Source organism: Antedon bifida, chromosome 3, assembly GCF_963402885.1.
Source record: "Antedon bifida chromosome 3, ecAntBifi1.1, whole genome shotgun sequence".
NCBI classification, from domain to species: Eukaryota; Metazoa; Echinodermata; class Crinoidea; order Comatulida; family Antedonidae; genus Antedon; species Antedon bifida.
In genome coordinates this window covers 30199794-30220164 of record NC_136228.1, presented here as the reverse complement: position 1 = coordinate 30220164, position 20371 = coordinate 30199794, and the positions used below count along the sequence as shown (strand labels likewise).

At 31.5% G+C, this 20371-nt stretch overlaps 2 protein-coding genes across 3 annotated transcripts; one reads left to right on the top strand and one right to left on the bottom strand.

Annotated features, from left to right (window-relative positions):
• Window positions 1-2161: 2161 nt before the first annotated feature.
• On the bottom strand, window positions 2162-9801 carry LOC144837349 (TATA box-binding protein-associated factor RNA polymerase I subunit B-like). 2 transcript variants are annotated; one of them, XM_078692418.1, is made up of 11 exons: window positions 9646-9801; window positions 8797-8887; window positions 8330-8445; window positions 7842-8084; window positions 6911-7255; window positions 5622-5751; window positions 4766-4984; window positions 4244-4334; window positions 3854-3960; window positions 3015-3229; window positions 2162-2975 (listed from the first exon to the last, which is right to left on the bottom strand). In XM_078692418.1, the coding sequence occupies exons 1-11, from the start codon at window positions 9733-9735 to the stop codon at window positions 2331-2333; spliced, it is 2292 nt and encodes a 763-aa protein (XP_078548544.1). In that variant the 5' UTR covers window positions 9736-9801; the 3' UTR covers window positions 2162-2330. The 2 variants fall into 2 exon arrangements, with proteins under 2 accessions (XP_078548544.1, XP_078548542.1); XM_078692416.1 differs by having other exon boundaries at window positions 2162-3229.
• A 274-nt stretch (window positions 9802-10075) lies between these two features.
• Window positions 10076-20010, top strand: LOC144837353 (solute carrier family 49 member A3-like). Its single transcript, XM_078692422.1, has 10 exons — window positions 10076-10169; window positions 10395-10572; window positions 11930-12088; window positions 12694-12993; window positions 13566-13700; window positions 14141-14257; window positions 14655-14807; window positions 15559-15716; window positions 16686-16798; window positions 17323-20010. The coding sequence occupies exons 2-10, from the start codon at window positions 10405-10407 to the stop codon at window positions 17487-17489; spliced, it is 1470 nt and encodes a 489-aa protein (XP_078548548.1). The 5' UTR covers window positions 10076-10169; window positions 10395-10404; the 3' UTR covers window positions 17490-20010.
• Window positions 20011-20371: the final 361 nt, after the last annotated feature.

Sequence of the window (20371 nt, the reverse complement as noted above, 5' to 3'; positions counted from 1 at the left end):
GAGGCCACAGTTTTTAGCCGATTCTCACCAAATTTGGTCACAATGATCTAAGCCCAAAAAGCTCGGACGAGTTCGAATTTGAGGGAAAAAGGTCATAGGTCAAGGTCACAACTAACAAAAAACTATTTTACTGCCTAGAGACCATAGTTTTTATCCGATTCTCACCAAACTTAGCCACAATGATCAATGACTCATCATATAATTGTGGTTAAATATTGAAGGGTCAGGGTCAAAGATCAAGGTCCACAAAAAAAAAAAAAATAAAAAAATAATAAAAAAAAAAAAACCTCAGCGGGACTTGAACCAGCGATCTCAACTGTGAGAGGCTGGATACATAACCATTACACCAAACTCTCATCCACAACTTTGTAGTGTGCAGTTTAGCCTATTTACACTTAAAACTAATTTAAAAAAATATATATATTTTCCGGGGACATTTTATGTAGGGGAATTTTACAGTAGGCGGAGGTTTGTACTCTCGGAGTACCTTCTAGTTATAATTATCATTGTTACCGTCACTATTTATGTTATTCTTCCTTATTACTAGGCTTTTTGATTATAAATATCCATACCATGTGTGCTGTAGTGTTATATGTACTGTATCCTAAGTACAAGTATCTTACAAGTATTAATTTGATTACCATTTTTATTATTTCTTTAACACTGCTTATTAAATTTGTAATATTTGTATTTGAAGTGTGGAAAATTAAAGAAAAGAAATACTTGAATGAATACTAGCTGAGTCAAAGCCAGACTTTTTTCAACTTCTTTTTTTTTAAAATCCAATATTTAACAGAGCAACAACCTTGCTTCAAGTCGTCTCAGATTACAAATACAACATTACATTTTAAAACAGCAAAGAAACTAACATCAATAAAATCTTCCAAAATTACCTTTTCTGTCACCCGGCACTTTAGGATTGTAGCTGACATAAAGCGACATTAAAACGCCTGACAATGCAACAGGCTTTGAATAGGCAGTGAAGATTGACGGACCTGCGGCTGATTCCCGAGGGATACCATACCTAAGCGGATGAGCTTCCAAAAATACTAAAGCCTGTTTTCCAGTCGACATTATTCGACGCTATCGATCATCTACATAGACATGTACTTTTTTAACGATGACACAAACTTCGGCTATTTACAGGAAAAGGTGAAATAATTGATGGTAACCGATTCTACAAACTTGTAACAATCGTTGACAATCACAAGAGTTGAATCCAGTTCAACTCTAGCGATATCTGACTGACCAATCAGGAGTCGATATCTGACTGACCAATCAGGAGTCCCTATCTCGAACGTAGACTAGACTAGGCATACATCAGGAAAAGGTTATGTATATTTATGATGTATGATGACCTAGAATTTGTAGCTTCTGTTTCATTTTTTTGCATTACGACAACGTTGAGGAAGGAGACAGGAGTCAATCAAATGTTCGCGCTATCGTTATCATTTCAACTTGATCGTTTTCAAACGATCGTCAAACTTTTAACTATCAACAACGATAGCATTTAAGTTTCCAACTGAAAATCATTGAAACCAATCTGTTTTCACTTTATGATTTAACATTGCGGAATTATAACTTAGAATTTGAAGCAAAATACAAGCATCTGATGCAATATAATTTTGTTATGTCCGTGGAGCGATACTGTTTTACGTAAAATCGATCATACAGACAGTCAATGTCATTTAAACCTTAAAAAAGAAATTATAGAAGCAGATTACAGGGCCTAAAAGGGTACTGATATATAAAATAGTTTCATATAAGAATTTACATATTGTCACACATATTGATCTTCATGACACAGGTGTTTTACAAAAATTGTGTCATATCTTTGGAGAAAGTACTGTATAGTTGGGTGCTATTTGATTACTATGATTAATAGCAAGGCAAATCCACATTAACAACTTGTGTGACCCATGTGAAATCTCGGGAGACTTTCCACAAAATCATCGTCATACTATGCAAACCTGATTTGTTGGCACTTTTTGCAGATGTGAAGAAAGTTTAAGACTATGAAGACCATGTAAACAACCATTAGTACATTTAGTGTGAACGAGAACGCAAGGAAAAATCGTCACGGTCAATGTCAATGGAATTGTTAATTGTGTGGGTAATTTATAGAAAACTTTAAATTACACACACAGTTGACCATGCCAATAGCCACTTTCAAATGAGAAGGGTAAAAAATACATTTCATCATGTCAAACTTGTATTTAATTTTTGTTTGGTTTAATAGGTAATTTTTAAAAGCCTTTATATAACTGTATCTTTAAACAAAATATGTTGTTACATAAATAACAAAATGTATCCCCCTACTTCTGTAGATTTTAAAGGTCCAGTAAGTACTCAAACCTAAGTACTTCATCATGCAAGCTAAGAAAGTCTTGTCCAACCATTTTACTTAGATGCTTTAGCAACCACGTGTATGAATAATGAAATCTTAGTCCTGATTTCCTAACGTCAAGTTTAGGATAGACAATATACGACTGGCTTTGTGACATTTTATCAAGTCTCTTTTGCAAATTCTTGCACACATATTTTTTTGTTCCTTCGTCATTTGTTTCTGTAGTTGAATTCTGTTTCAGTTTTTTCGTATTTTGTCCTATTTCATCATTATTTGTTTCATTTAGATTTGTAAAATTTTGTTGATTACATATATCTAGGGTTTTGATTCGACTCCATGTTCGCTTAGTTCCTCTTTGAGGACTTGACGAAGATGCAAGCATACTATCATATTCATCACGTGACGGTGGGACACAATCTAGAGATTCATCGCAAGGTTGCCCTTTCTTCATTTGTGTCTTCCATATATCATCATCATTGTCTTCTCCTGATAGATATTCTTCTTGTTTTTCCAACAAACAATTCTCTTGTTCTACGCAGTCTTCCGATGAGTTCAACCAACTAGAATTATTTTCCCTAGCAGATGCAACGTGAAAAGTACTAGAATCCTTTTCACTAGCAGATGCAACATGAATAGTACTAGAATCCTTTTCACTAGCAGATGCAACGTGAAGAGCGTACCTCAGTGACGTTAGTGAGAAATCTTTACTTAACAAAGCTTCCCTAATATACAATGACATACCGTCGTGTTTTGTAATGCAGTCTTCTGAAGTAACCTGTAGAGGGTGTTTATGTACAAATGATGATGTTCGGACGTCCTGTACATCCCTGTTATCAGATAAGGCAACAAATGGTTTCATCATTTCATTTCTCGTTTCCAATTCTGAATAAAAAAATATGAATAAAAGTAACAATTTGAATTTATTTTTTTTAATTAACAACCAGGCCTTGTTTTTTAAGGCGAGCGTGTGTGATTACTCGCCTAACACACTCCTAAACTGCCCTTGAGGAGAGCGATTTACAACACGCCTAAATTTGGTAAATTTCTACACACCAAAGTACAAACAGCACACCTACAGCACCCCTAAATGTATTGAGGAGTGCAATTTGTAGCACAACTACAATTTTAAAAAGACAAGGCCTGAGCAACAGTGCTAAAAGTCTGATAAACTCTTTTTTTGCCACCTTGTTGCAACTCGCATACAAAATCCAAGAGAAGGTAGCCTATACAAGTAATACTGTTTGCCTTTTATTTCACGTAAGGTAATTACTGTACACAAGATTACAATCAGCATCATATGTTTGATGCATGGGATTTTTAGTTGATTTTGTCATGTTTAAACACTATTAATTATTAAACACTACTCAACTATATCATACCATATATGGAAATTCTAAATTTGATTGGTAGAACACTTGTAGAATTACTTGATCCACCCAACCACTTGTTATAAATATTCTTCTTTATAGAATTACTTGATCCATATGAACCACAAATTAAACTTACTATTTGAAGCCCATCCCTGAAAAGATGTTTCTCCACCCAACCACTTGTTATAAATATTCTTCTCAAAGTTAATAAATGGTTCTAAGTTCTGTATTCTCAAAATATTACTGAAAGAAACAAAATTGAAATAATGAGAGCATATATTGGACAAATGTTTTAAATGTAAAACCTTTCTATTAAGCTCTGTCTACACTACCAAAGTAGTTTGACAAAAAAGTGTGATGTGCCCAACTATGGTAGTTATGTGCCCAAATACGGTAGTGATATGACATCATCATGTCCATATATAGGCACATCACATTTTTTTGTCACATACAGTTTAATATTGTATTTCTTTGTACAGAATTTCTGTGCATTAGAAAGGTATTGATAATTTATTTGTAAACTCACCAAGCTTGTTCATGAACTGCTGTCTTCTGTTGCTCTTGAACTTTGAACTGTTGCGAAAGAACCCACTCATTCCAAATAAAATAATCACTACCTAATTTAGAAGTAAAATATTCCAACATAAAAATAATGAATGTATTTAGTGTAATGGTACAAATAATTTCACGAGGTGAAATAGAATAGAAATTTTTTCATAATGCTTGCGCATGCGAAGATCGATTCGTTTACAAAGTGGGCGGAGCTTTACGTTGCATGTTGGGAAATAGTGTTAAAGTTAACGTGCGAAAACTCCCTAATATTTTAAATAGTACACTGGAAGTTTTGTCCTAAATATGGTTAAACATTTACAGCAATAAAAGCTGAAAATGAATTTATTGTGTAGATTTTTGTTATTATTGTAAAGCATTAAAGGTCCAACAGTTTAATACTATTCAATGAATAATAAAAGATATGAAATCGAAAACTATAAAGCCATTGTCTCTCTACAAACACTGGAAGTTTTGTCCTAAATATTCAAATTCTTACCAGCTTCACAGCATTCATTTATCCTCCTACACAATGATGCTTGTTCATATTCAAAATCATCATCTAAACGAAAACTTAATTTTAAGACCACAACAATAGCTGCCAATGCTTCTAGTTCGTATAATGGATATCTTTTCTTATCTTTTCTCTTTCTTTTCGAACATCGTGAACGGTTTAACTTACAGAGTAGTATCCTCTTGGTCAAGGCAAGAATTTCATCTAGAGATAAAATAAATTTTACAGATGATTCTTAAATATCGCTTTAACAGTAGAAACAGAGACGACGGCGGATTAGAACTTACTTAATAGGAGGCCCCGACAATCCCATTTGGGTAAAACTGAATGTTCTATAGATGGCGTTATACAAAATACGAGATCTCATGGTAACAATTCCAAGTCACATAGACTCACTCATGACTAAGCTGCGTCGTTGAACCAGCAAAAGCTATAGTAAAAACCTAAGTTTTACGGTTTTATTTCCTTTGGATCATCCAAAAGAAAAATTATTTGAATACTATACATAGATCCAGATGAACCTCTTTAACTTGAAATTTTAATTTCACATATTTATTCACTTTTACCAAAAATTGGATTAGGAAAAAATAATGTAACTGAAAAATGTGTAATTTAAAGGAAACATTTTAGTTAAATTAACTGTTATCTTTTTATAACTTGTGAAATTATTATTATTTTTTATTACAGAAGCGAATAACTTTATCAAAGCTACAAAAAGGCGTATTTATAGTCTGATTTTATTATTCTTCATTTTTCATGATTTTTGGGAGACAATCCTCATTTATTAATTTTAAAAAATGTAAAATGCAGGATCAATAGTACTGTACTTAACATTACTCACTTGGTAAATTTAAATCGACTACAAATCTGGATACCAACAGGCTTAAATCGGGTGGTGGTAAATTTTCAATTAATAGATAAGTGGTTAATGAACGCCATAGTTTCTCAAAATTTGGTAATCTTGGAATTTCCTAAAAAACAAGAAATAAATTTGTTCAGTGTATACAATAACTTAACAAATACAAATCTTTATTCTATGCCACAAGAAACAGTATAATGTAGTGAAGCTGTAGCTTGGTGGTTAACTTGAAACCCCAAGTTCTAGAGTTTATTCTCTTTATTATTTATTTATTTTATTTTAACCATATTTAATGAGGGTGATCCATCCAGCATTTGCTGATCATTTGGGACCCTCAGAACAGATACAATATACAAAATACAACAAAAACAGAAAAGTAAAAGAAAAACAAAAACCAAAAAATAAAAATTAATTACATAAGACTAAAAATCTGAATAAGAAAATTTGGAATATAGAAAATAACTGATATGTTAAATTAAGCAAAAATATATAATATATACATATATAAATATTTAGATCTACAATTTTATAATTTAAAATCTGGAAAAGGATTACATAGTTTTGAGAAAAGTCATAAGTCTAGTTTTGAAAGAGGAAAAGGATAAGGAATTGTGGATAGATAGAGGAAGATCATTGTAGAAATGAGGGGGCTTTGATTATTCTTTATTATTAGACTCATTCCCTACAATTTGTGACATTTTGTAAAAATAATGCATATATATTACTTTAAAAACATTAAACCAGGTCATTCCTTGTCTGAAATGTACGTTTTATGGTAAATTATGATGTTAAGAGAGTCCTCTTGTGGATGGTCTTTAGGACTACTGTAGCCTAGATAGGCTTAGTTTTGTGACAACCAAGTTCGGTTCCTTTGTTTCAGCGACTTAAGATTAGTTCCCACTAGGACGTAAGCGCAACACAACTAATTTTATTATCCTGACTGTCATGCCTTGTGTTGCATACTAGTGGAAACCAAGCTTAAGGGATTTATTGTTCTATTAAGACCAACTAAAGCTCTGTCTACACTATCAAAAAAGTGTGATGTGCCCAAATATGGTAGTGATATGCCCAAATATGGTAGTGATAAGACATCATCATGTCCATATATGGGCACATCACATTGTTTTGTCACATAAAGTTTGAATGTAGACAGAGCTTAAGAAATAATTATACTCTACAAACTATACAACAAAAAACACCAACACATCTCAAAATAAAACATCAGAATATATAATAATTAATAATAATTATTAAAATATGAATTGACATACTCGACACTTGAATTTTCTCTGTTCACTTGCTCCCATACTTGCCACAATGTAGTTCGGTAACAGATCATCCGTTCCATAGAACGGTAGTTTACCAATGCTAATCCAACGTACAAGATCATTCATCATGATTGGTTCTTTAAGATATCGAAGTCCGATGTACAAGAAACAAATTAGGTGTCTCAAGCTGAGAATTCTGATGTGCGGTTCTTTGTTTATTTTACGTGCCATGGATATATGTCGATCAGAACATCCGCTTTTTCGTGAACTGGCGGTTGACCTTGCTGACCTCACAGAACTGTTTGATTTCACAGAAATTGCATCACTGTTGTCAGCAGCATTACTGTTCTGAGGAATACTGAATAGTTACTAACATATAACTAGTATTCTTTTATTCTCTATTAATAATAAATACATATATATATATTTAACTATATTGACTGAAATGTCATACATTAAGTGTGACTGAGTGGCCAAGCGGTTAAGACAGTGGAACATTAATACCTTGCCATATCGGCAAGGGTTCGAGCCTCACTCGCTCAATGGTTCTGGTGGTAGTCTTCTTGGATAAGGAATACAGGTATAAACCATTGTTCACATCTGGCTCATGTGCACTTTAAAGACGAGTAGGGGGTTACTCTGGTGTACTAGTCACTTAAGAGACAGACACATAACACATCAAGACCCCTTGATTGTCAGCATATGCTGTTTAGGGTCACCCTCAATAAATAACGTGAAATAAAAAAATAAATAACAAAACACGCATATTGCAAACTCATGTTAGTGTTACAAAATGAAATGGTAAATATACAAGCACCAGTTTGGATAATCCAATGCTTGTTGCTGGTTGATAATTACTTGCATTGCGCTTACGTCCTTGCGTTGTGTCATAGTAGGAATCAAGTTTAAGAGATTAAGAAAAGCACATACTTACTATGTTTTCATCTGTATCTAATCCACTATCCATGCCTTCCACCTTCTCCAGGCTATCCCTATCGAGCTCCTTTTTCTGCTTGGCTTGTTCAAGTCTTTTGCGTTTAACTTTTTCGCGTTCACGCACCTCAAGCTCCCTTTTCTCTGCTATCTTACGGTACAGAGACATCGTCTCGTTACTGGTCGTGCAAAACGCAACACCAGACTTTTGTAAAAACTTGAACCAGATGGTTTTTACAACTTCCTTTAAGAATAAACACAGTATTTTACAAATTCTCAATTTTATGAATGCAATTTTCCATGATAACATATGTGTGTAAATTCATTGTGGAGTACAAGACATTTTTTCATTGAATAAATAAAGACTATTTAAAAAGGAGACATAACAATCATGAACACTGGTTTTCGAAGATTAGGCCACTTAAGTAAATACATTGTGGTGGTGTCCTGTAAAAAAATAAATGTATTTAATCTTCAAAACTGACTTACACTTAAATGATGAGATACCCCCATCGCAATCAGTGTCTCAATTTGAGCTTGTAAGATTATCTGAAATGCTTCGTAACTCCACCACGGTTTAGACTTTGTCAATTCAACAAGTAATTCTAAAAATAAAATGTTTGAGCAAAACTTTTTGATAAAATGCAGTAGGCAGTAAAAAAATGTAACAGAATTTTTTAACTTTTATTATTTAAAAAAAATTTAGTTTAGCCTTAGTTGTACTATATTCTAATCATATACACGTTTGATAAAAGCCAGACCTTTTTGCTGATGTGCTAAAAATTGCACTCCTGAAAACATTCAGATGTACTGTAGGTGTGCTGTTGATGTGTAAAAGTTTAAAATTTAGGGGTGCTGTAAATCACACTCCTCAGGGGCATTTTAGGAGTGTGTTACCAAACTCCCAGGCCTCAAAAGAAAAAATGCATACTGTATGAAGAACTTTGTCAACATACCTTTACGTGGTTTAGCAGCGACTTTGACAGCAAGAGATCGACCACTGGTAATATTAGTATATGTAACTTCTTGTTCCAGTACTTGCATACTCTTTTAGAAAAATGGTTAAAAAGTAAAAAATTAGTAATCAAGTTAAAAAGTAACAAGATAAAAACAGCAGACTAGCATCTGATAAAAAAAAATTCCAAAGATTATTTACAGTAGTGTAATCAAAATGAACATTTTTGCTGTTTTTTTTCTCCACCTTAACATTGTTAAATTGTTTTTTTTTGTGATTTGCAAAATTGTTTCTATATTTACATAGGTTATGTAATTATGAATGATGTGTCACGAGGAGGGGGACAGTGAAGAATTACTAGTAACTACTTAATCGAGTCTCTATGTCGTCCATGTAAATGATACTTTGTTTTTTTAATACATATATGTTGATGTTTGCTGATTTTGGTCAAAATAAATGTTGAATTGAATAGTGCTGCAAAAAAAACGAAGACAAAAAATTGATTTTAATTATAAAAAGAAGATATTCTTATTTAATATTTATTAGCGCCCTCTTTTTTTTTCCACAATATTTTCATTTTATCCCATAAAATTATACAAAGATTTTTCCAAAAACAAGGGGGAACCGAACAATGTGGGTCCTCTTAATTACTTCTTTTATTAAATCAAATATCGTACACCAAAGATCTATTATTTAAACCTAAGATTTTTGCATATTAATGTAATTTTAACATAATGGGGTGAAACGACCAGACACTTCTGGCAGTGTTTATCGACCACAGTGTGGTCAACACTAAAAAAAAGCGCCTAGCCTATGGTTGGTATGCCTAGCCTAGTAGAAGTTCGGCTACCTGTGACTGAGTACTGCAAACATTACAGTAATATAAACCGCCTTCATCGTGGAAATCATTAACAGCATCACAAACATGGCAAACTGGCATCGTTATTTAACAAAAAACTGTCTTGTAAAACTTAAAAAACTGGGAGCGCATACATCATATGTAAACAAACAGCACGCGCAAAGTTTAACAAAACAACGCCCTCTTTAGAATCATAACCATAAACGAACAAGATTGTTCATAAATATAAAAAATAATTTGATAAAATATTTTATATTCAATATGGGCTGCCTAATAAAACAAGTACTATGTAAGTTTTTTATTTAATGCCTACGTTATTTTTATATGTTGTTTATCGTTATTTTAGTTTCACAGTGTATTAGTTTTGATAAAGGCCACACATGGTCATGAGATCAAGCACAGTGTGTGCAGCAGAGCAGAACCGTACCACTATACACAAAAGTTGAATGGAAAACGTAACTTTATTTTCTGTACCATTGAGAACTGTCCCTGAACGAGGTTTTCTTTAAAAACTGGTTTGTATTAAACTTATAATATCGTTGTTCAGTTGTTAGTGTTATTTTGTAAAAATTGTAAAATATTATTGTATCATTCTGATGCTAAAAAAGGTGATGGTGTTGTCTATAATTTTAGGCCTGACCTATATATAAATAAATGTTATGTTGTTGTGGGGAAGACACACCCCCTTTTCCCTAACAATACACAATATTAATAACACTCTTTAATTTACTGTGTTTTAGTTTACCAACCATGTCTCAGAAAGCAGGAAGAAATTCAGAAGAAAGTTCATTACTAACAGACCCTCGTCTTGAAAGTTCACTGAATCGAAACTCTGAGGAAGATACTGAATACAGAGTTTATAAACGAAGATGGTTCATTTTGGCTGTACTTGGAATTCTTAATTTTTCTAATGCACTGGTAGGTAAAAATATATTTTTTACAAATTATTTATTTGATCTCACTCTTGTTAATGTTAACAATAAGACCAGCCAATTCTGGCTTATGAGTGAACAAATATATAATATAGCAATTAAAATAAACACCAGACAAAAACATAATAATAAGTTTTATAGCAGTCTTACAACATCAAATAAATATCAATCCACCAAACAAGCATAGGATTTGTATGTGTTATGCATGATTTGTGCAATTTGTTCAATCGTGATTATACACAGTCGGTGTTAATTCGTAGGGACTTTTCAATTGCAGCCAAGATTACAAAAATTAAGTGAAATTCTAATTTCTATATTCTGCATGTCTATACTACTGTACCATACTACACTAACCAACAATCAAATCATTGTTTTTGTTTTACTTCTCTCAGGAAAAACAGTAATTCAATTTTTCAATACTGAAGCTAATCTAGATCTCTTGATATCCTCAAAGAAGTCTCTTTTAATTAAAGATAAGATGTGTAATTATATAGATAAAAACTTCCTTCCTATTGTCTTCCTAAAAATGAAATGTTTTAAAATTTTGTGTTGAATAACACGTCATAACATTTACTTTGACCAAAAGACAATGGTTTTTGGTTAAAATAAACCATTTCTTTTGACTTTTTATAAACTGTAAAATAATTATTTTTGTTTGTTTTTTTTTCTATATAACTTCATTAAAACTGCAAAATTTTATAAATCTTTATTTTTCATGATTTTGGGGGACAGTATATCTTTAATTTATTTAATTGACATATAACCAGGGAGGTATACCTCCCTGATATAAAACATTGTCATTATATAAAATATTCTAACAAATGGTCCATGTTTATTAAACACAAATTAAAAATAATATTATTGTAAAAAAAGCTGAATCAGTAGAATTTCCATGATTTAATTGAAAAGAAACTAAAAAAATCAGTATTTGCTTGTGTTAAATTATTTTCTGTTTAAAACATGCAGAATCCTGAAAGGATTAAAAATGAACATGTGACATGGTGGCTTCTGATTTGGTCACAAGATCCTCTTACAGGATTTGTTTCATGTTTTTATGTTCAAAATAATTTATTTCTGTTTAAAACGAGCAGAATTGTAAAAGGATTTAAAAGGGACATGTGACATGGTGGCTTCTGATTTACAGGGGCAAGACTACAGTACTAGATTCTCCACAGTGTTTAAAATGTTAGCAACGGTCATATTTTCATGTTTTAGTCAGAGTTTTTTTATAAGAGAATAAACAATATGAAAAAAATTAAATATTTAAAAATAAATTATTGTTTTTTGGTTGTTTTTTTTTAATGTAACTGAGTCATCAATGTTTTAATCATTTTTGTTTTCAGTCTTGGTTGACTTTCAGTCCAGTTTCTGACCACTCGGCGAATTTCTATAATGTGAGTCCATCAAAAATCGATTGGCTATCGACAGTGTACATGATTGCTGCTATACCAGTTGGATTCCTGGCTATCTATCTATTAGATACATTTGGACTGAGATTAGGGGTAAGAACTATGATGATTTCATTAAATTAAAACTGTACCTATACCTATCTGCTAATGAATTCATTAATGCTTGTGAATACATAACAAAACTGAGGATGCATTAATTAAAATTCAATTATTACACCATCATTTTATAAGCATCCTCATTTTCATGTCATGTGACGACCTTGATTAGTGCAGTATTTACCAATACGGGACATTGTTTGTGGTTGTTGTTGTGGTTTTGTTTTTTTTTAAAAATTATATATTTAGGCAAATTGCCAGAATAACCATAAAAATTCATTCACTATCCTTCTCAAAGGTGGCAATCCTGTTCACAAGACACACATATACACAAGATGCTCTACATAAACAAAGTCTTATTACAAGTCTTTAGGAGTGGAGTTGACTTACTTGCTTGTTATTTCATGGTCATTGGTTCAAACATGGACCTATACATTATTGCTCAATGGTTCAAATCTTAACTCACTCTCTTAAAGTGCCAAGAGTTGTCTCATAGCCTAACATTATATAATTTACAAATATCTATCTGAGTGTTTGAAATGTTTGTTGAAATATAAAATAAATAATAATAATTATGATTGTTCTTTGATTTTCTTTTTCAGATAATCTCCGGAGCAACATTAAATTTTCTTGGGCTGGCCGTTCGTTACTTAAGTTCTCTTGATTTTATTTCAAAGGACCATCATATTCCGTACATGATCGTGCTTGGTGGACAGACACTATGTGCTATTGCTCAACCCTTTTTACTATTTGCACCAACTAAACTTGCAGCTACTTGGTTTGCGGGAGACCAGAGGGCAGTAGCTAATATGATAGCATCGATGCTGAACCCACTCGGACTCCTTGTTGTTAATATTGCGTCGCCCGCCATTGTGAAAAAAGATGGGGATATTACATTAATGGTGTGAACTCCTTTTTTATTTTATAAATTGCTTGTTATGAGTTGATACAGTAGTGGAAATTGATAGTATGAACAGATAATGGGAATAGATAGTGTGAATAGATAATGTGAATAGATAATGTGAATAAATAGTGTAAATAGATAGTGTGAATAGATAGTGTGAATAGATAATGGGAATAGATAGTGTGAATTGATAGTATGAATAGATAATGGGAATAGATAGTGTGAATAGATAGTGTGAATAGAAAGTGGGAATACGTAATGGGAATTAATAGTGTGAATATATAGTTTGAATAGATAGTGTGAATAGATAGTGGGAATATATAATGGGAATAGATAGTGTGAATAGATAATTTGAATAGAATACTCTAGATTTTATTAATACTATATGGTTTTATGAATAAGTAGTGTGAATAGACAGTGTGAGTAGAACATTTGAATAGATAGTATGAATAGACCAAGTGTGATTATATAAGTTCATGATGAATTGACAATTACCAATTTTAGTTTTTTCTTTGTTTATTTGTTTTGTTTGTAAGTACAATACACTAATCGCACATTTTAATTTTGTAGCTTCTTGTGTACTTAATTCCGGGAGCAATTGGATTTTTGCTGAGTGTTTTCGGTTTCTGCAGCTCTGTGCCTCCATCCCCGCCATCAGCTAGTGCCGCTGAGGTTCATGAGACATTTTGGCAGGGACTGAAAAAGGTAAAGCTATCAAACTAGTTTGACAAAAAAGTGTGATGTGCTCAAATATATGTAGTGATATTCCCAAATATGGTAGTAATATGACATCATTATTACCATATATGATCACATCACATTTTTGTTGTCACATAAAGTTTGATAGTGTAGACAGAGCTTTAGATGATCTTTACTTACACGTACGCTAAATTCCATCACCCCCACACAAGTCAAACATTCAATAACTTCACACGTATATCATTTCATCTTTAAGCATCAAAAGTAGAAAGTTTTTAAAGTTTCATTTGACATTCAGTCAACAGGTTTACTTTAATTATTTGTATCAGATCTTTAAATTGGTAGTAGTATTTATTCTATTATGCATAGAACATTTTGATTAATTAAACTTGTTTTTCATGTGGACATTTGTGAATTATCATTATTATAACAACTTTTCTTTGTAGATTGTCAGAATACCAGCATATTTTCTTTTGTTTGTTAACTTTGGAGCTGGTTTTGGATTATTGAGTTCAATTTTATCAGTATTGCAGCAAATTCTCTGTGTAAGAGGATACACAGATGTAAGTCTATTTATTTTTATAGAATTAAATATAGTAGAACCCCTCTTTTGTGACATCCCTATTCAGGGGACATCCCTAAATGAATCCCTATTCAGGGGACAATCCTATTCAGGGGATGATGTATTTTATTCTGCATTTCTTATTGTGCAATAACTGATTAATGATTCAATAAAAGTAAACAGAAAAGTTTTTAAATAAATAATTTGTTAGCGTTTTCGAAAAATAATACGATTTTTTATTGCAAACATGTAAAACTACAAATCATTATGAATGACAGATGCTGGTATTACTATTGAATTTCAACAATGAAACTGAAACCTATAGTATTAACAAAACTGAACAAGTAAACAAGTAATCTAGGCAGTTAGCAAATTAATTTTGATTTTTTAATTTTTAGGAATTTTCTGGGTATTGCGGCGCTTCCATGTTAGGTTTTGGAATAATTGCCGCATTCTTCTCGGGACTTTATGTGGATAAGACCAAAAAATTTGAAGAAGTTACAAAGATATGTTTCTCATTAGCCGTTATCTGCTTTATGGCATTTACAATAGTAAGTAAAAGTTTCTTTAGAGGGATTTAAATTGCAGTGATATCCAGATTAGAGGAACCAATCAATTGTAACAGAATGTATTCATAAACATTACAAAACACTAACACTATCACAATACAGATTTACTATGCACAATTTCAAGCTTAGATATCTCTGCAAGGTTGTAGTCATGTATCTCAATGATCTAAAGCATGACAGCTTAGAATATACTATAGGAATCTTACTAAATAATGAACATACACTATGAAAGATTTTAGTCAACAAAACAGAAGCTTAAAATCATTGATAAGGATACAAATTTCACACGTAATATCCAATTTACAAAGACAAGTGGCAACGATAATCAGAAACCTGCATAGCTTGTCCCACGTAGAATCTGTATCTATCATGAGCAGAGACCACCTGTTTGCTCTGTGCTTTATGTAAATGGTCATAATTAAAGATGTATTGTCTTCCAAAAACATAAAAATTAATTAAATCAGACTTTTAATAGGTTATTTTGTAGTTTTAATAAATTAATCCCTTCTGTTAAACAAAAATTAAAAAAAAACAATTATGTGACATTAAAATGGCATATTTAACAACAAAAATTTGAAAAAAATATTTTTTCAGGGGACAATACATCTTTAAGGAATAACATAGATTCTATATTTTTATGTTACCGTTGGCCTTAATTGGAATTTAATGCCTTTGTGAAGTAGTATAAATATTATTCGTACATTAAAATAATTTATTTTAAATTTCTTTACAGCTGTCTACGTTTGATGATATGCAGATAGAACTTCTTATTTTCTGTACAATGTTTGGTGTTTTAGGCCTAGCTCAATATGCTATAACGTTTGAGTTAGGTGTGGAATGCACATATCCAGTACCTGAAGCAACGAGTGCTGGGTTCTTAGCGATGTCTGGGTATGTATTCCTTCCATCCTTCCTTCAACAAAGCATTTAAGTTCTGTCTAGATTATCAAATTAGTTTGACAAAAAAAGTGTGATGTGCCCAAATATGGTAGTGATATTCCCAAATATGGTAGTGATATTCCCAAATATGGTAGTGATATGGCATCATCATGTCCTTATGGGCACATCACATTTTTTTGTCACATAAAGTTTGATAGTGTAGACAGAGCTTTAAGGCCAATTTATACAGACACGCGATAATGGTAATAAAAATATAGAATCTATGTTATTTCTTATGACCATTTACACAAAAGCGGACGGACGGGCGATTTCCGCTCATGGCAGATACAATTCCAAGTGGGACAAGCTACGCGGTGACCACACTTCTATTTAAATTGATTCTTTTTCTTGGGCCTCTGTTTTTCTTTGTTTCTATCTGTAACTTATCTTATTTTAAGACTACTTTGAAAACACCTTTAAATCTAGTTTTCTGGAATATTATTTTTATACTGTTAAGCGCATTGAGGCTTTTGTAAAATGCGATATCTAAGCCTGAATTATTATTATTAATGAAATATACCAACACATTCTAGCTGATGAATCATATAATTCATTCATAAACATATTTTTTGTAAAACAAAACCTCCCTAAACCAAAACAGATTTAAAAAACGTGGATAACAAAGGATTTATGAAATCTATAAACACATGAAACAAAGTGTATAGAAAGTACTTAAAATCATGTATAATGTAAATAATAAAAACAAATTAAGTAGCATATAGAAATTCATATAGATATTAGTACTTTACTACTGTACTATGTAAACAAATGGCAAACAATCTTTGTAATTTCTTGACATTAAATCATTAAAAATCACCAAACCTTTAGGAATGGCTTAACAGTCCATCTGTCAACTGAAAAAACCGCACCATTCTACTCATTTATTGTATAAAATGTAACCATATACTGTATCTATTTCAGCCAAATCCAGGGCATAGTATTTATGTTATTCTTTCAATTCCTGGCAACAGAAGAGATACATCCAAATCAAACGTGTACAAATATTCCTAGTGAGAAGATACATGTTTTAACAAGTAAGCAAAGCATATTTATTAAAAATAATATGCAAACAATTTAAATTATCATACTGTATATTTATCGTATGTAATTTTATAAGATAAACTATAAAATGTGTATAAATATGTGTACATAGAAGATGACCCAATCAAGATTTGAACATGAGCTTTTTAGCTTTCTCAATGCCAACCATTAAACCACATTAATACCACTGGATATCGACTTAAGCTAATATAAAAAAAATATATTTTATTCTTTAATATCTGGCCAATATGATAAGTCAAAAATTGTTACATTTTTAAAAAACCTTTTTCAAAAAACACTTAATCGACAATTTCAATGACTACAAAAATTGGTCAAAATCTGTCTCAATTAGCCTAGGTTAACTTGATTTAGTCACAGATTTATTTGAAGTTCTTTAGCCTGAAGTACGACTAAAGTTAAGTTATGACTGTATTTTCATTTTACTAAGCAAAAAAATACCTGATTTTTACTTGTTTATTAATAAATGTTCCAACCATTATTTTGTTTAAATTAACAGCTCCACTTTTAATCTGCTGTGGATATGTCACATTCACTTGTTTCTTGTTTGTCACTTTCTTCAAAACAAAGTACCTGCGCCTGGAAGCTGAACAACGCTCCGGAGCTGATAGTATTCTGAACTACAACACGATTGCTAACTACAGACAACAACCAGTGTACTCGTGATGGTAGAATAAGCATGGTTTAGTTTGAACACAATTTGATTTAAGAATGGTACTCTAATTGCAATATACTCAACTTGTGTACAAAACGCTAAGTTTAATATACTGGTATAAATATATTTTTAAAAGAATCATAACATCAGGATAAAGTTCCCACCAAGGGTAGAGCATAACCAAGATCTAAAAATAGATTGTATATGATATGAGTATAATCCTATATACTTAGCTTGTGTACAAAATGCTAAGTTTAAAGACCCCTTCCCTACATATTTTAGATCTAATTTAAGATCACAAACTATATTTAATGTAAAAATAATACTATATGGTCCTATTGCGATAACTTTTTTCATCTTTAAACGGTGACAAATGGAAGGGAAGGGGTCTTTAATATACTGATATAAATATATTTTTAAAAGTATCATACCGTCAGGATAAAGTTCCCACCAAGGGTAGAGCATAACCAAGATCTAAAAATAGATTGTATATGATATGAGTATGATCCCATGCTCAAGTATGATCCCATGCTCAAGTATGATCCCATGCTCAAGTATGATCACATGTTCGAGTATGATCCCATGCTCGAGTATGATCCCATGCTCGAGTATGATCCCATGCTCGAGTATAATCCCATGTTCGAGTATGATCCAATATTTAAATATAATCCCATGCTCGAGTATAATCCAAGTTTCTGATTAGGCTAAATTAAGATAGGAGACTTTGGTAAATTCCATCCGAGTATAATCCAAGTTTCTGATTAGGCTAAATTAAGATAGGAGACTTTGGTAAATTCCATCCGAGTATAATCCAAGTTTCTGATTAGGCTAAATTAAGATAGGAGACTTTGGTAAATTCCATCCGAGTATAATCCCAACCCCTAATTTTCGCCAAATTTCATAGTACCCAGGTGGTATACATATATATATGATGTTAAATATATATAAATTTGAAAGGCCTAGAGAAACTCTAAACTTAGAAAATTGAGAAAATCTGCGAGTATAAGAAAAATCTGGCCGAACCGAGACTTTGAAGAAGAATCTTCTTACATATATATACAGATATCTCAGCATGGTGAAAAACTTTTATTTTATATATATGAAATTTTATATTCCATCTGAACATAATATATGGAGAGGTATTCTTCTGTATAAATTGTACAATAATTAAGAATAAATTGAAAATATTTTTATCAGTTAAAAAAAAATAGTTTGATACTTCGAAGGTAAAAGAATTATGATTGAATTCAGAATATAAAAAAATAAGGACAAATGAAGAGAAGAGCCAAAGACAAAAAAGAGGGTTGGAAGGACGCCATGATAGACCTGAAAATTAATAGGAAGACGAATTGCTTAGAATTAACATTAATATAACATTTCCAAAGTAGGCCTACAAGTATCAAGTGATACGGTGCAGTGGCAGATCCAGGATTTTGAAATAGGTGAGAGGAGACGAAGCCTAAAAATGTTTCCAAATTGATCTAATTTTTTCATTATATTTGTCAAAATTTAGGGGGAATCTGGGCAATATTAGGTAAAAAATTTTTACATTTTTATATGGACAAATTTATATACCTCAAGAATGTAGAGTTTAAGCTCAAATAAACAAATTAAGATTTCCAGAACAAAACATTTTTTATAGATGGTGTAGTTGCAGATGTGTGTGGTACGTTTACAGGTTAAATCAATTTTGTAGATAATATATTCTATAAATCATAATAATCAACTTTATGAAATTTATATAAAATTGTGTAAAAGAATAATTTATTAAAATAGAAATACACTGTATACTCTAAAAAGTAATGTTGGTACTATAAGATATAGATTACAGTATATTATATATGAGTTTGAGCCTATTTAATTACCAGGAAAATCGTTTTCAATGACATTGTCACTAAAAGAGAGGGTTGTGTGGTTTGTAAGTTAAATTACTCTAGAACCATTGCCAATCTAGAGATGAGGTTTAGTTCATATTGCTACCACAGTAAAAATTCAAAGTGACCAAAAATGTCTATTCTAAAATAATTTAAAGATATATTGTCCCCCTAAAAAAATAATAGTTTACTGTTGTTGTTTATTGTAATAATTGTTGTTGAATATGCCATTTTAATATCACATAATACTTTAATAGTTATTCCCTTTGACCAAAAAGTGGATCGAAAAAAAAACAATTTCCTGAAAAAATGTAATTTAAAGCAAAATATACCTAAGTTGTCTATAAGACAACATGGTTTTTGATTGAAATTAACAATTTATTTGTCTTTTTATAAGTGAAATATTTTTTTTTTTATTCTACAGAAGTGAATAACTTTATTAAAACTGCAAAATGGTCCTATTCAAAATCTGATTTTATTAATCAATACATCTTTAAGAAAAAATAAAAATTAAATGAAATATCAGGTTGAAAAAGATGAGATGGGTCTGTGTGTAATGTATGGTAAAAGTTATCTAAACAATAATTTGTTCAAAATTGAATAATTTCAAGCACTAATTATATGTAAGAGTTTTTTTTTTAACAAATTAAAAATTGTAAAGTGATTTCTGTTTATTTTATTGCTACATAATAAAAATGCGCTATTCGTTCTAAGTGCTTGTACGCTCATCCTTTTTTGGCGCGTACGCTCATCCTTTTTTGGCGCGGACGCTCATCCTCTTTTAACATGGCGCGTACGCTCATCCTCTTTTGCTGCGTACGCTCATCCTTTTTTGCCACGTACGCACGCTCATCCTCCTTCCTCCTGTGCGTAAGATATACGCGTTTCCGGTCAATATCAACACACACGTGGTTGCGTTTTGTGTTTTATATCTGTATAGTATTGTTGTTTTCTTGTTTTGATTACTAGCTCCCTCTATAAATAAAGGTTGTGAGTGACGTTTTGACCTCTTTTTTGGA